General features: G+C 48.8%; 1 protein-coding gene across 3 annotated transcripts; it reads right to left on the bottom strand.

The window, feature by feature from the left end:
- Nucleotides 1-820: 820 nt before the first annotated feature.
- Nucleotides 821-16,863, bottom strand: MCM3 (minichromosome maintenance complex component 3). Of its 3 annotated transcripts, none has more exons than XM_070456316.1 (17): nucleotides 16,688-16,863; nucleotides 15,291-15,403; nucleotides 14,685-14,893; nucleotides 14,084-14,214; nucleotides 11,037-11,275; nucleotides 10,247-10,355; nucleotides 9,402-9,555; nucleotides 8,921-9,052; nucleotides 8,107-8,315; nucleotides 6,033-6,207; nucleotides 5,570-5,696; nucleotides 4,537-4,687; nucleotides 3,779-3,919; nucleotides 2,801-2,904; nucleotides 2,271-2,377; nucleotides 1,833-1,902; nucleotides 821-1,109 (listed from the first exon to the last, which is right to left on the bottom strand). In XM_070456316.1, the coding sequence occupies exons 1-17, from the start codon at nucleotides 16,763-16,765 to the stop codon at nucleotides 911-913; spliced, it is 2,448 nt and encodes an 815-aa protein (XP_070312417.1). In that variant the 5' UTR covers nucleotides 16,766-16,863; the 3' UTR covers nucleotides 821-910. The 3 variants fall into 3 exon arrangements, with proteins under 3 accessions (XP_070312417.1, XP_070312418.1, XP_070312419.1); XM_070456317.1 differs by having other exon boundaries at nucleotides 2,292-2,377; nucleotides 16,688-16,862; XM_070456318.1 differs by lacking the exon at nucleotides 15,291-15,403 and having other exon boundaries at nucleotides 2,292-2,377; nucleotides 16,688-16,853.
- Between the last annotated feature and the right edge of the window lie 26 nt (nucleotides 16,864-16,889).

Raw genomic sequence — 16,889 nt, 5'->3', positions numbered from 1 at the left:
CTCTTAATGGGCAAGAATTCACCAATTCTGAAGGTCTGATATACTGGGTATTATTTTTGCATGAAGGGGCTTTGATTCCTGTTCAGAAAAGCCATGCAAAGGGTCAACTCTCCTAGATGTTCACACACTGGCCTCCTGTGGCCACTAAGCTATCCTGAATTGGCAAGGTTTGGTTTGCAGTTTTAACAGATAAATGCTGATGTCCTTGTGGAAGAAATCAGCCCAGAGAAGGCCTAACCCCAAAGAGCACGGCAGCCTGCTGCCATCTATTGGTGATGCGGTGCAAACGCAGGCAGCCCATCCCACAGGGTGGAACTTTGGAGGAAAATACAATGAAATGAGTCTAAAAAAATCACACAGTATTTAGGTCACATGGAGAGCATAAAACATGAGTGTTTATTAAATGTCTTGGATGTTTGGGTCAAAACTCCATGAGTCTTAACTGGTGCTACCGCAAAGCAAGCTTTCTAGGCCTGAGGATTTGCCTCAGTTTCTCCATCAGCACAGAACCACCAGAGTCTGTTCTAGACCAAACTGCTGGGGGGCAGAAGCAAACACAGAAAGGATGAACAGAAACAAGCTGTGACCCCCTAACATACTCAAAGTTGTGCTGTCTACAGTGAAAAATGGTGTGGCTTGTCTGGGGCCGGCAGTGGGGATGGTCCAGTCTTGTGCAGTGAAGATGCATTGCCTTGGTCCCGTCCACCTTCTCTTGACCCCACGGCAGTTTTCCTGACCCGTCCTCAGGCTTCTACCGAGTCCTGACTCTGCTTGTCACCCACCCTCCACTTCAGTTCAATTCAACACTGACATTCAAGGAATGAAGGCAAAGGCTGGGCTGGAGGGAGGGTGAAGAGGAAACTGGAAGGAACGTTCTTGGCTGGACCCCACGGTCGAAAGACGAGGGCCCTCAGATGAGGAAGACGATGCCCTCGGAGACCATGACCTGGTTGTCGTCCTGCATCCTGCTCAGCGCAGCCTGGATCTCTGTGGAGGAGAAGGGCTCTTCGTTGTCTCGGTTGACGGATTCTGTGAGGCGACTCATGCCAACTGATTGTGCGTGAGCTTCCCGGAACACCTCTAAGAGGGCCGCCTTGAAGGCCTTCAACCTGCCCAGGATGGGAGAGAGAGGGTGAAGGAGGAGGAAGCTGCCACAACGATGCCGGAGCCCATGAGCATCAGTGTACCCCACAGACTGCCCCTGATGGCCGCTCCGTGCCTGAGCTTCGCCCTCAAAGCTAAGCGATTAGGTTACAGAGCTTCCTGCCCATAGAGAAATAACAGCATTTTAAAAACCAGAAGCCACTGAGGATGTGGGAAACTGGCATCTGTACACTGTTGACAGAAATTCAAACTGGGATGACATCTTTGGGAAGCAAGTTAGCCACATGTGTTATAATTCTGAGGTGCATCTCCTCTGACTCTGGGAATCTATTCCTAGAAACTAACCCCACAGGTCCATCCTCACCACTACAGTGACATGTGTTAAGAATGCGTTTTACTGTAAACAGCAGTCTTAGGAAAGTCAGACATCCCTCATTAGAAAACACAAGAATGTACATGTTCATACTATGGAAAACCCGCAGTCACTGAAACGAGTCCTCCAAGATTCAAAGTACTTTCAAATGTAGTCGATTCGCTGTCCTGGGGGCTGGAGTTACACTTGATCTTAATGTTTCTTCCTGAATACTTTACACAATTTTCTAACTTTTTTCAAGCCTGAAATTGCCATCAGAATATAAACATTCTAGAAATCCCTGGGCCTCTAGTTTTGAGCTCTGTTGATAACAGCTTGTTTCCTACCTCCAGGGAAGAGGTCCTTCCCTACTCACCTGGATTCACTCAACTCCACCTTCTGGGACTCCTTGGTCTCCTGGGAGTCTGTAGCCTTTGGAGTGTGCACTTGAGGGGAAAAGGTTACAGAGAGCAGAAAACAACAAGGTGAAGCCACGTCCACGACCCCAGAGGCCCCTCTCCACCCGCTGAGCCTGCAACCCTGGGGCTCACGTGGGGCCGGCCAAAGCAGCTGGAAGAAAGGCTCTGGTCAGGCAGGAGCCCCCCAGCCCATGGGATCTGGGGCGCTCGTGCCAGGCCTGGCAAAGAGCATGGTGCACCGAGGAGGTAGACGAGAGGACAAAGCTTATTTCCAAAGCTCTGAGTTTCCTGGATTCTTGGACACAGGGCCCCAAGCAGTGAGCTGAATGGGAACCCACAAGCAAATGCATAACACAGAGCATTAAAGAGCCAGGAGACCCAGACCATCTTTTTACCAGTGGGGGCTGCTCGCTCACCCTGAGGCATTTCCTCCTCCGTGTTGGTGAAGTCATAAGGGTCATAGGAGTCCCCTTCCTTGGCATCCGAGGGATGGGTCCTCCTCCTAAAACACCGACAGTCCAAATGGAATGCTGGGCCCGGGCCTGTACAAACCGCTGCCTTTTCTCAAAGAGACCAAAGGTCCCTGGACTAGAGCACAAGCAGGCCCTGCTTGCCAAGGCTCTCTCCCTGTCGCCCACCCTCAGAAATTCAGTCTCAGGCCTGAAATGATAACCCAGAGGAAAGACTTCTGAAATGTGAACCCAGCAGTCCCCCAGAGCTTCTCTAGCAAGGCCAAATCCTCACACGGAGGACAAAGGAGGCTGTAACCCTGTCTGTCTGGGTCACCTCCACCCTCCAACCCTCTGCAGCATTGGTCTGGTCACCCCTTCCTGCAGCTATGACCTCCCCCCCCCCACCCCCCGCCGAACATCCTCCCCAGTCCCAACCAGAGTCTTTCATCTCCTTCCTCTGTGCCCCATCCAACCTCTTCGTCTTCTGCTCCTGGTCCTCCTGGCTCTTCTCCACTTCATCTTCCGTCTCTGATTCATCCTCATTTCGCTTCTTACGTTTCTTCTCCTTCTCGAGAACCTAGGACCAAGCCACGTGCGGGTGGGTGGGAGGGTCATGGATACCGGGGACTGAATGAAGAACAGCCCCCACCTGCCCGACTACCAGCAGCAGCAGTGACGCCCCTGGGTCTGATGCCCTGGCCTCTCACTCATTCCTGAGCCCAGGAGGGGGTGCAGGGAGTCGGCTGTGACCCATCTTTAAAACTGCTAGGAGTCGTGTGCCACACCCTTCTCACAGCATGCACTCTAAGAGTGTCCACTGAATACAGAAGTGAAAGAAAAAGTCTATCCCATATTGCTTAAGTGGAAAAACAAGCCATTTCTTTATAGATTAGGTATTTAAGACAACTCCCACGCGAGCAAAGAGATTGTCAAAAAAAGCTCATCAGACCCACAGTTGAACACCCAAGGGCTACAGTCCATCCGACTGGTGGGTGGGGAGGACAAGGTACAGAAAGGAGTCGAGGCCTCCAGGCCCACTGTGTAACCAGACAGACACAGTGTCACAGCAGCAGACACGGGGGACTTCCAGGAGGAGCTGCAGGTGTAAAGGACACCTGAAGAAGCTGCCAAGAGGAAGGCCGAGACTCTGGAAACACTCGCTTCTTCAAGAGGCAAAGAAGGAGCAGACAGAGGAGCCGTCAGCTGAGGTGCCGCTCATCAATGAAACCAGAGTCTTTGAGGCCTCCAGGGGCTCTGACTTCAGTGTTTTACAGCCTTCCAGCTGGTTCTCACATGCACCACGGCTGACAACCACTGGAGAGGGAGGGCACCGGAAAGGCCGCTGCTCTCTGCCCATGTTCCAGATGCCGGGGTCAGCCATGCCTGGCTGGGAGGCCCGAGCACAGACGACCCACTCAGAGGAGCTGCAGGCGCAGCGCCTGGACGCTCACCTTCTTGAAGTAAGCGTACTGGACGAGCTCCACAGCCTCCTCTGCGTCCTGCAGGTCCACGGTCTTGCTCATGCGGGCCTTGGCGTGGGCCGTGGCCAAGCGAATCAGGGTTTCCAGGGTCCGGGCTGTCACTGGAGACGTCTGGGGGGAGAGAACAGGGGGGACCATCCTCCAGAAACCCGGTGGCGTGCCCGTCAAACCCACCTGCACAGGGAGGGAAGTCCAAGCCACCTAGCCAGAAAAACGACGTGAAATTCCCAAAGAAAAGTAACCAGGGAAACATGATAGAGAGCGCTGAGGGAGGGGGGACGAGCTGAACAGGGAAGACAACCAGGTGCCTCCCGGCTGGAGTGAGGACAGTGGGGAAGAACCTTCGCCGCAGGGCCCGCCACACGCCAGGACCCCGCTTTCATGTTCGGTGTCAGTCATTAATAATCTGGAGCAGCTTTAGAGATGAGGAAGAGGGGACTCAAGAGTTTCAAATACTTTGTCCAGAGTCACACCCACATGTCGGGGGGAGGGGGTTATGAGAGGGGTTATCCGACGACAATCTTTCTAAAGCTGGGAGAACCCACTGAGGCCCAGATGACGAGCAACGGGGTAACAGGAAGCCCTTCAAGCCAGAGAGGAAAAGGGAAGGAATCACGGCACTAAAATGACTCCCGTGCTCCTGGGGGCGCGGGCACTCCCTCCCCGGCCTCATCCTGAGGGGCTCCGGTCCCCACTCTCCGGGTCATCGTCCCCGAGGGTGGGCTCACCCTGGCGGTGTCCGAGCTCATGCTGTCCTGACTGCGCAGGCGTGAGTACTCCTCCGCGATGTAGGCGGCTGACTCCTGCGTCAGCACCGGCTTGATGATTTTGGCCACGTGGATGTACTTCCGCATGAACGCCGCACTCACCATCCTCTCCCTGGACCCACACACACGGTGACTGTCAGTCCCCTGCCGCAGCCCGGGCACCTGCCTGGGGTCCTGGCCTTGCCCCTCCTCGGGGAAGCCAGGGTCACGCGACAGGGCACACATGACCTGGAACCCAGTGTCACAAACCCCTTATACAGGACATGTCCAAAACCCTCTCATGGGTTTTATTTAATTCTACAGTATTACTTAAGTATTACTTGTGAAGTAGGTAGTTTAGGTGTTATCTGTCCTGCTTTATCGGTGGGAGAAATATGGCTCAGAGAATTTTAAGTGGACTCAAAATTCCTTTTCTGACTCCAAACTCTACATTCTTAAACCAGTGTGTTTCAAGATTACACAGTGTTTCCTACTGCACCATGGCCAAACAGGCATGCCATGGCTACCCACTCCAGTATTCTTGCCTGGAGAAGTTTATGGACAGAGGAGCCTGCTGGGCCATGGACCACGGGGTCACAAGGAGTCGGACACAACTTAAGCAACTGAGCACACCTGTCAGGCTCTGGGCGCTTGAGCACAAGTCTCCTTTATCCAAATCTGCCTGCAGATTTTCCAGTGTTTGTGATCTACCAACCCCTTCAACATGCGCTCCAAGGGCCATGTGACTTGTGCAACGCTTCACGTACATGGGTAACAAGACACATCCACCACCGGTTAGGCGGGTCGTCAAAGCCTTCCGTTTTAGGAAAACACCAGAACCTAAGTTTGATCACCCACAAACATTCACAAGGCAAGTGACCATGAAAAATTATGCCAATCCGGAAAAGAAAACAGATCCCCACGATGATGACTCCAAGCATGACCTTGGCATGGGCAGCTCTAACGTGACACAGATCTCAGGTTCCCTCCAGGAGGAGGTGTGGAGAATGCTTACTTCTTCTTCTTGACCCCGTGCAGAAGGCTGTCATGCTTCTCGTAGATCTGGGTGTCCTGCTGGTCATCCGGGCTGAAGTTGGGATCATCAGTGGCCAGGATATCCACAGCGCTGCCTAGAGGCATAGCTGAGAAGCCCAAGTTGGGAGAATGGAGTAAGAAAGAGCTGAACCCAGAGAAAAATCACTTTTTCTGAAGACAGGTGAGACTCACAAAGTAAGGATCCAGAAGGAAGCAGACACATGGGCCCCACAAATAAGGAAGCAGAACCACTTGGTCCACAGGAGATGCTCTGAGGTGCTCCCAGACCCCAAAATGGACAAGAGACACACCATAGGAACCAGGGAGGCGAGGGCGCCTTCACATCACCCCAGATGCCACCACGCCCCCCGCCCCAGGCTGGGCCTGGGTGCGGCCTGTGTCTGGGCGCCCCCCACATCAGTCCGGCTCTCCCCCCGCCTCACCATCACCATCCTGCTCTCCGGGTGCCCTGTAGCGGTGCATTCGGAGGACGTGGTCTGAGATCTCCCGGTCCTGCTCGGGATCCATCTGGTCCAGCATGATGAAGAGGAGGTCGAATCGGGATAGCAGTGAGTCCTGCAGCCCGATGTTCTCCATGGGGGTCTTGTACTGATCATACTGTAGGGGGGAACACGGAGAAAAGGAGCAGGGAGATAACGTCGATCACAAGAAAGAACAAGGAGGCCAGATCAGTCATGGGAGTGAGAACAGAAGGCCAGACCCTCGGAATACAAACCAAACAAGCTGTGAAGAAGTACAGCATTTCAAAGCTACTAGGAAATGGAATTCACCTCCTCTGTGTGCAGCCCTTTCCTCATCTATGCTCTGTGAACAGAGCCCCAGCCTCCCAGCTCCAGTGCCTCTAACAGGCCGAGTGTGGGTCTCAGAGCCAGCCTCCTCCTTCTCAAGCTTTACTAGTGCTCACTCCCAGGCAGATCAGCTCTGGAAGATGAGTCCCTCTTTCTACCTGTGATGAAGACAGATAAGCTGGCTAAGCCAGAAACACCTGAAACCTTGGGCCTCTTTACTTGGAAGGTACTGCGTAAAGTCTCAACAAAAATGGGTGATAATCTATAAGCCACAGTACCTTAAGGACCCAAGGAGGTTTTCCTGGGATTCAAGAATGCCTATGCTCTTATCCTTCAACTCTAGGCCTACCAGCCGATGGCTCCCCACAGTCAGAGGCCTAAAAACCTCACAGGTAACATTCAGGTAACATTCCTGATCGCGTTCACATTTCAGGACCTGCCATTTTCTCCCTACATTTTCCAAATAAACCTTCAGAATGACGTATCACATGTTACCATTAATCTAAAAATCATACAGTTCTCAACCCACACTAACCCATTAGAAACAACCTACGGAGACTTCCTAAACCAGAGCCCCCAGGAGCCCCAATTCAGAGATTAGGATTCAGAGACTCTGGGCTGAGGCCTGAGCACCTGTATGTTTAAATATGCCACCAAAACAGGTGTTTCCATGCACTGTGGGATCATAAACTGTCCACGCACGGCATGGGCTCTGGGTTGAAACCCTCTCTGTCATTTTCTAGTCTGTGACTCAACAGGTACTTAACCTTTTGTGCTTTCATTTTCTCATCTGTAAAATGAAGATAATACCTCCCTCCCTCACACAGTTAGTGAATGAGAGGAGATAATAAATGTATAGCGTCTGTAAATATTAGTTAACAGTATAACAGTGGTACGGTCTTTAAAGGGGGCTAGTTGGTAATCTCTACCATAAAAATGCATGTAACTGTTAATCCAGTAATCCCATTGCCAAGTATTCATCCCTGAATGTTTAACATAATGCACATTAAGGGGTATTCACTGCAGCTTCAGTCATAGCAGCAGGCAGGAAAAAGGGAAAACACCAAATGTCTATCACGTGGAGACTGGCTAAATAAATCTTAAGTCCATACAATGGAATAGGCTGTTGCTTAAAAAAAAAAAAAAAAATCAACCCCCCAAACTAAGCAAACCCCAAGCTGCATAAATATAAAAGATTACACCTAAGCACATCATAGTCATACCAAGAAACAAAGACAAGTAGATTAATTCTTAACAAGGAGATAATATATTTACTGGCACACGCTAAAGTTTTGGTTTCCTGAAGCACTCAAGAGCTGTCAGTGGTCTTCTCTTGGGAAATGAATAGGAGAGAGAAGGCGGGCTGTCAATCTCCGTATTATATCTCTCTGCTCTGTTCATAAACCCTTCCACCACCTGCGTACAGTACTCTCATTTCAATGTCAATATCAGCTACCTGGGTTGTGACGCTGCAGGTCACTTTGGTTTTCTTCCTTGTATTTTTAAAAATGTGTTTTAAGTACCTTCCCAGGGGATTCTGATGTGGATGAATGGGTGAGGAACCACCGTCCTAAACCAAGGGCAGTAACAAGATGACGAACTTACTGTAGTCTGTGGTCTGGGTCACCTGGAATAAACTCCACAGCCCAGTTACTCAGCAAAACCAAATGAAGGTGAGGACAACAGCTGAGTGCCTGACTCCACTCACCCTGCCGTAGACGGGGTTGGCAGCTGCCAAAACACTGCAGCGGGCGTTGAGGCGGGCGTGGATGCCGGCCTTGGCGATGGTGACTCGGCCCTGCTCCATCACCTCGTGAATGGCCGTGCGGTCCATGTCAGACATCTTGTCAAACTCATCGATGCAAACCACGCCTCGGTCAGCCAGGACCATGGCCCCCGCCTCCAGACGGCGCTCACCTGGGAGGTGGGGAGGGAAAAACACACACTACCATCCAGGTTGTGGGGGGACGGGGGGGAGATGTCAATCTACTTTCTAAGCATCTTGCACCATCACATGAGTGGGAGAGTGGAATGAAGAGGTGTCAGCTTCTAAGACTCAGAGAAGACCCTGGGGTCATCTGTTCAAGCTCCAATCTGGACAGTATTACTTGTCCCACTTTGATACCTAAGTAGCCAGCCTCCAACGGCCTTCCTTCACAGATTTCCTCTTTGAGCCTCATCTTCAAGCCATTTCCCAACTAGATCTCTGTTCTCTTTTCACTGGCCTTCAAAACCCTATCTAATGTATAAAATAGTAACAATCTTCATTTTTATCTCTCTTCAAATGTCAGAAGCTTTTTCCTTCAGAACTCTCTCTGACAACCTTCCAGGAGACATTCTTGTCACTAGACAGCCACCCAAACCATTTACATGATTTACCCACTGTTGCCAGTCCCCTCCAGGCAGGCCTGCTCTAACCTCTCAGGTGTATCTTCCCAACACCAGCCAGGGCCCAGAGCAAGCTCAAACCATCTATGCGCACCTCACTGCCAGACCTCTGCTAAGGACCCTTCCACCCTTACCTGTTTCCTGGTCTGTGGTGACAGCGGCCGTGAGACCCACACCGGAGGAGCCCCGGCCGGTGGTGGGGATGGCCCGCGGTGCTGTGCAGAGCACGTATCGCAGCAGCTGGGACTTGGCGACCGATGGGTCTCCTGTAACGGGACGGGGCAGCGGTGACTCTCGGAACCCCCCCCACCCCCAGCGCCCTCAGCCAGTGCTGCTTTTCTAGCACAGATCTTGACACAACAGAAATATATAGTAACGGGTTGTTCATGTAATTTTTTTTCAATTTCCCTTTACCATTCCTGGAAGAATAGACATTAAAAATCAGAAAACCCAGAAATAATAAAGATATAACTTTAAAAATTCACTTTAGACTTCTGCCCTTTGAAGGAACTGAAACACAGCTAGGCACAGACACACACATTGACAGATGCCAGATTCCTGCAACCACACCCCACAGGGGAAGACCAGGCAGCTACCCAAGGCCCCACACCGTACCTATGAGAAGGATATTGATGTCCCCACGGATGTGGCTGCCGTTCTCGAGGTCTCGCTCCACCCCACCCAGCAGCAAGCAGAGGATCGCCTTCTTGACATAGTCGTGCCCGTGGATGCTGGGCGCCAGCGACCTGGCCAGCTGGTCAAAGATATCCTAGAGGAGGGACAACCACTGAGTAAAAAGCCTGAGGAAACGCCCTGGGGCTGGATGAACTGGCTTCATACTTCAGGCCACAGATGATGCTTGAAGAAATATTCTGTTTCTAATGGTAAAAGCTACTCCTCTAAGACTTTCACAATGATCAGAGCATTATCAGAATAGACACAGAGAAAGCCGGGATTCCAACTCCTGCTTGGAGCTTTAATTTTTAAGAAAAACAAAAAGTGTTTCCAGGCCCAAAACATTTTGGGTTTAGTAAGACTGTGTACTGTGCTTCAGCAGTAACCTTTGTCACACATGCACATATTCTGTTCAGTTCCAAATATGGGCACTCTATCTTTAAAGAGAGAAATTTTTTAAAGAAAAATAAGAGAACTAAAACAAAAAAAACATATTTCAAATTTAAATAGCAATCAGTGTATCACTGATATATCCCATATAGACTTTGTACACTAATATTCTAACTCCTATTCTAATATTTATATTAGGTTCACTTAACAGGGAGCACAACAGAAATATTAAAGAAAAACACCCTTTTGCTTACTGACTCAAAACTAGAAGCTGGCACCAAATACTTCAGAGAAAAAACCTTGACCTTCCTCCTGATCCAGGACAAAGATGGCCATGCCCAAATATGACCCTAACAAATTTATCTCCACCCTCAGATCCCCAGAGGACGCCAGACCTTGGAGCGGGTTTTACTGAACTTCTTGATCTTGGCTATGTCTTCAGCAGAGAAGGAAGGCTGAACATCCTTGCTCATCTGTTTCACGTTACAGGCAATCAAGACAGTCCTGGGATAGAGAGGAAAGCATGAGGCTATTTTCAGTTGCCAACACCAAAACCTTCTTGGGCTTCTAACCTAGAATGGCAAATCAAGAAAGGAAGGAAGTAGAGGGGAGGAAGAGTACAAAGAGGGAGTAAGGAAGAAAAAAAGAAAAGAAAAGCTGTTCTGAATTCAACCAGATTCTCTTCAGCTACACTAGTGGTAAAGAAGCTGCCTGCTAATGCAAGAGACATAAGAGATGTGGGTTTAATCCCTGCATTGGGAAGATCCCCCGGAGAAGGAAATGGCAACCCACTCCAGTATTCTTGCCTGAAGAATCCCATGGATGGACAAGCCTGGTGGGCTACAGTCCAAAGGGTTGCAAACAGTTGGACACGACTGAAGTGACCTGGCACGCATGACACAAATCTGCTCATGGCGCCTCACCTTGTGAATTTACCCCCTGCTGACCTAAAGAAATGAGTGTCCTGGAGGGAGGTGGAAACACACGAGAAACCCCCAGGCAAGCCAGGAGGCTCTAACATGAGACCAGTAATTTCCACTCTTAGCAAAAGACAGTTCATCTTGCAGGCAGGCAGTGTTCTGTCCATCTAATGGAACTCTCAGGACGATGGCAAACTGGAGAAAGATTGCCACCTGAATGCACTCTGCCAGCTGCGTTCCGGACACCTCAGGACGGACCAGGTACCTGAAGGTGCCCGAGGTGTAGCCTCCCTTCTTTCCCGGAAGGCAGCGGTAGGTCCCCACCACCTGCACCCGGTCACCGGGCTTCACTCTGTCCACCAAGTCGTCATCCAGGATGACGTCCACGGAGCGGGGAAGCTGGCCGGCGGGAGCCTTCTCCGGCATTTCCTGGATGGTGATGGTCTGGTGGTCCTTGTAGACAGAAAGGCCGTATTCTGTCTCAAGGGGATTGTTTTCCTCATCCTGAAAAAGGCACACGGAGCAGCAGTCACCTCAGCCCTGTCTTAGAAACACACTCATTTTGTTACAGGAAACAAATATAATTCAGATACCCTCACAAGATTAGTATCTAGGAACATAATGCCCCAAGTATCTTCTCCAGTTCTTCACAATCCTGTCCTAGTAACGAACCATCAATTGGAAGGGGTGATCTACAGCCAGAGGGACCATGGTTATATTAACACGTACATATAAGATACTCAATTCTTCTGTGCTAGGAATCGGCTTTTCCACTCCTAGGTTAATACCTAACACAAATGTTCACCCAAAGCCACATACTACAATGTTCACAGCAGCACTACTTGTAATAGCCCAAAACTAGGAAAAATACAAACACCATCAACAGGATGGTTAAATAAGTGTGGTACATCCACGTAAGTGAACACGACGCAGCAATGAATGTATGGAGTGCACCTATACACATGGATGAATCTCAAAAATATACACTGAACAAAAGAAGCCTGACACAGACAAGCATTTAAACATAAAAACAGAGAATACTCGTAACTGCTGTAGATGTCAGGATCTTGAGGGCAGAGTGGCCTCAGGAGGGACTTCTGAGCACTAGTAAGGTGCTGCTTCCTGCTTTGGATGTTGATTTTATAGTATATTCATCCTGTGAAATATCACTGAGCTGTACACTCAATGTAAGCTTTTCTGTACATTGTGTGTGTGTGTGTGTGTGTGTGTGTGTGTGTGTGTGTGTGTGTGTGTCTGCTGTGCTCAGTCATGTCCGACTCTTTGCGACCCCCTGGACTGTAGATCACCAGACTCCTCTGTCCACAGGATTCTCCAGGCAAGAATACTGAAGCAGGTTGCCATTACCTTCTCTAGGGTTCTGTATATTAAACTTGAATAAAAAAACATTTTGAAGTTTTACTTCCTTGCCATTTAAATTTTCTAAAAACACAACAGCTATCACTTATGGAGTGCCTACTATGTGCAAGGCACTGTGGTGTAACTTCATAAAATTATCTCGTAGGATCATCATCACAACTCAGTTCCCAAAGCAGGCCTTTTTCACATTTTACAAATAAGGAAACTGAAGCTGGGAGAGGTTAAAGAAGTTCCCCACGGTGATCGCCAAAGCCCATGCTCTTAAGAACCATGCTAGACGGTCGCCGGAACACCTGGTCTGGTATATTTCAGGTCCTGAGCTAAGAAGTTTGGCCATAGCAATCAGGAGAGTACCCCCTGAATAATTCCAGGAGAATAAATTCTAGAGAGTAGGGATCCTAACGAAAAAGAAAGCTGGGTGCCTCAGAAAATGCAAGTGGCCCGAGAGTAAAAAGACAGGGTCCTAGTCCTTGGGGCCATCAGTTACTGGAACATAAGCAAGTCATTCCACCTCTCCGACCTTCACGTTTCACCAGGAAATAGGCTAAATGGCTCTCAAGAACAACTCAAGTTACAATTCTAAGAAACTAAACCTTGCTTGGAGAAGGCAATGGCAACCCACTCCAGTACTCTTGCATGGAAAATCCCATGGACAGAAGAGCCTGGTAGGCTGCAGTCCATGGGGTCGTGAAGAGTCAGACACGATTGAGCGACTTCACTTTTCATGCGTTGGAGAAGGAAATGGCAACCCACTCCAGTGTTCTTGCCTGGAGAATCACAAGCACGAAGGGGCCTGGTAGGCTGCAGTCTATGGGGTCGAACAGAGTCGGACAGGACTGAAGTGACTTAGCAGCAGCAAACCTTGCTTATATGTTGATTCCTCCACCAGGTGATAAAACTGAAGACAAGGACCGAGTCTTCTTTAGATCTGTGTTCTCCGCAATGCCTGACAATCCTTTGGATACAGTCGCTCTAAATTAACATTGGATGGCAGGAACTTTTAAAAATTGCCAGTTTTCGTGAGATGCAAGTAAGATAATTTGGAACCAGGATATTAATGATTTCTCATCTTGACTTTTTTTTTTTTCAATTCTAACATAAAATGAATTTGACTGGAAAGGGAAACGGCTACTGGGAAGCAATTTGCTACTGTTACAGTTATCTGTACATTCCTTATTTAATTGAAAAACTAGAAATGGAGATTAAGAATTTAAGAGTACTGATTGGATGATTAGCATTGGCTTTTACCTTTTTGTTCTAACAGCAGGAAAATCATTTCTTTATATCCCCCTCCTTCACCTGTATCAATTTTGTTTTCTACTGTTAATTACATTGTATATTTATAGTTCTTTACTTACTGTTGTGCAGGTACTGGCAATAAAAACATCACTTGGAAAAAAAAAAATCTGATGGCAGGGACAGAATCAGTTCAGACATCAAATAATCAATGTTAATCATCTTCTTTTGTCTCATTCAGTAAGAAGGCCTTACACCATCCTTAAGTCAAATGAATTTGAACACCAAGACTAAAATCATGTTCTACGCCAACCTTCTCTCAAACCCAGAGTAAAACATTTGCAAAGATTTCAGAGTAACATGACTGCATTAAGTATTTTTCCATATATATTACTCTAAGTAGATTGTGAAATCATGATACTTTAACTTTGCTAAAAGATAAATGTACATTAAGTGACCTTTTTGCTTCCTTCAACTCTTCCCTAGTTTTCCAAATTTCCTAAGAGAACATTTTCCTTAAAAAAAAAAATTGTGGCCTTTTCATATTAAACGATGGCTAGCAATCTTCCTTCAAATGAATCCTTACTTTTCACCCTAGTCACATCTAGAGGAAGACTTTACATATTACCTAACTACTTGCATTAAAAAACAACTTTGAACCCAACCTCTGAAGAGGTCCGACTAATTGATTCCCCTCACCTTGGTGGGATAGACAGAGCTGGAAGGAAAGGCCACCAGGGTGGTGAGATCAGAATAACGTCGCTCTATGGTCTTCTTGGTAGCAGGACAGTAGTGGACACTGCGGACGACTTTGGGACGAACTAGAGAGCCTAGGAATAGAAAGTCACCCAACTAAGCAGTGAAAAGGGGATCTGACCCAGGCAAGTCCATGACGACTCCAAATTATGTTCTTCCAACTAGTCAAGTTATCCCAATACTAGCTGTCGTTAATTCATTTTTATATTTACACATAGAATAATACCATATCCATGTAAAACCTTAAAGTACCGCTGATCCCGACCAAGCAGAAGGAGGAATTCAGGGTCAGAAGGAGGAGACTGCCAAGAGCCAAGACTCCTCCATTCTCAGCAGATTCACCATTCAGCTGGCACAGGTGGCCACTCAAAGCTCCCCTAGTTACTGTGCAACGCTTGAGTTCCTTCAAGTTTCACCCGGTAATTCCAGGGCTCTACCTTTTTGAAGCCACAAGCTCCCCAACTCTATTCGGCCTCTCCTGCCTTCCACACGCCCAAGTCTACCCCACCTCCACTCCGCGGGTCTCCAGCCTTAGCCCACTTACATTTAGTAACAATGCCCTCCACACAGACGACACAGCTCAGGAAGCAGGAGGTAAGGGTCCGAGGAGAGACGTGCTTGGAGCCGAAGCTGCCCTCCAGGCCTATGTAGAACTCCTCATACTGCTTGGCGTACGCAGCATCAATGGAGGCCACGAAGTCCTTCAGAGCCCGCTGGAAGGCCACCAGCTCCTCAAAGGCGCTGCTCAGCAGGCTGCAGGAGTCCGTCAGGCGGAGACGGCAGAACTCAAACACTCGGCCCACAAAACACAAGTGGGCATTCTCACCTGACCAAAGCTTCAGGGGGGAACATCTAGACTCTACTTTCTCCTGCCATCCTACATGGCCCAGTAGAACACATCAGAGCTGCGGGCCAATTTTAACTCAGTGATGGGGAAATGATACTCAGTTAAACATGGAAGGAGAGGAAAACGCCCACCACCTACTTTGCGAAGAAGTAAAAAAACATAGAAGCAGGTGAGGGTGACGTACTAAGGGCTTCCTGGTCAAACATATTTCATCCAGGTCCTCCCCTGGGAAGCTTGCTCCAACATGGGGAAGGGAGAGGAGCCATTCTCACTCAGGACTAGGGATGTGACTTGGAAACTCACCGGTTAGCCCTCTTCTCGTTTTTCCTACGCAGGTCATTCACGTTGACAATCAACCGGTACTGGTTATCACTAATCAGCTCCCGAACTTTGCTCTGATAAATTCCCTGGTCTTCCTGCAAAATAACCACCACATGCTACAGCAGCTCACAAATTCAAAAACTGGATGTTTTTAAAGAGAGGTAGCTCTCACAGCAAGATAAATATATCCATCCCTGCGGCAGACCTGAGCCCCCACTTCACCCACATTTTCACTCACTAGCTTCGGATTCCAAATACACCCTAAAAAGCCAGTGTATAAATTATAACAACTTCCTCAAGGTTATTATTCCTATTATCACCAACAGCTCTTCTGTATGCAGTCACTTCTCAACTTTTAATGGGGAATTAAAACAAGCTCATAAGAAGTCTAAAAAGACAAGTAAAAAACTTGTCAAAATGTAAATTAAAAGGGCTTTTAATATATCAAAGTAACTATAACTTAGTTGCAGTAATATATCTGCAACTTCTGTGGCAGAATCTTGTATGAAAATAAAATATTTTACTTCCCTATCATCTGTATAATATAAAAAAAGTTCTCATATAAGGGACCTAGGAGTTGGGAGCCTTAGTTACATTTACAAACAGCACTATCAATCCTTCAAGATGCTTTACCAATATTCCATGGCTGTCAATCCTAAATTGCCTAAAGTGAAAGTGAAGTCACTCAGTCGTGTCCCACTCTTTGCGACCCCATGGACTGTAGCCTACCGGGCTCCTCCGTCCATGAGATTTTCCAGGCAAGAGTACTGGAGTGGGTTGCCATTTCCTTCTCCAGGGGATCTTCCCAATCCAGGGATCGAACCCAGGCCTCCCGCATTGTAGGCAGACGCTTTTACCGTCTAAGCCACCAGGATGTCTATAAAATCCCCTTTATTTGGGTACCAACCCTCTTTCCCCGCTTCCCATCAGGTACGGAAAAAGAATGCGGCCAAATTATAAAGTCTTTTCCTCCGGGTAGGAAGTCAGTCATTAAAGCCTGGGGACCCTATAACGGGGCGGGTCACTACCGATTTCCCGCGGTCCTTTCCCCACTCTCCCCCCAAATTAAGAGAGCGGGAAAAGTGGGAACGATCTCTAAAAGGTCAACGTGGGCTTTGCACTTGGAGAAAACCTGTTGACTTTCGTGAGACCTAGCCACCATTTGTACTGGAGAGAAAAATTACAGGATTGCTCTTAACCACTCCGTCGCCAGGAAAGCTACCAGATCGGGGCGGAAGGTCCCGAGCAGCCACCCAGCCGCCGCAGCCTGGAGGCCCGCGGTCGCCCTTGGCCCCTAGTGTCTCCGCGGCCTTCCTAGGCTCCTGCGCGGCCCCTGGGCCTCCGAGCGCCCTAATTTCGTGACTCGGCGCCTCTCTAACCTCGTCGTCCAGGAAGTCCAGGTAGTCTCTCTGCGCCTCTCGCAGCTCCACATCGTCCAGCACCACGGTCCCCGCCATGCTCGCCGCCCGGGTATTTCTGCGCGGAGTTCCTTTGGCTGACAAACCCCGGCGCGAAAACTTCCCAACTTTTCCCGCCAAGAAAAGTAATCTCGAGGAGGGGGCGGGGTATCGTGGAGCGTCT

This window comes from Odocoileus virginianus, chromosome 27 (assembly GCF_023699985.2).
Source record: "Odocoileus virginianus isolate 20LAN1187 ecotype Illinois chromosome 27, Ovbor_1.2, whole genome shotgun sequence".
Classification (NCBI taxonomy): domain Eukaryota; kingdom Metazoa; phylum Chordata; class Mammalia; order Artiodactyla; family Cervidae; genus Odocoileus; species Odocoileus virginianus.
Note: the sequence above shows the minus strand (reverse complement) of the source record. Positions and strands in the feature narration are given on the sequence as shown.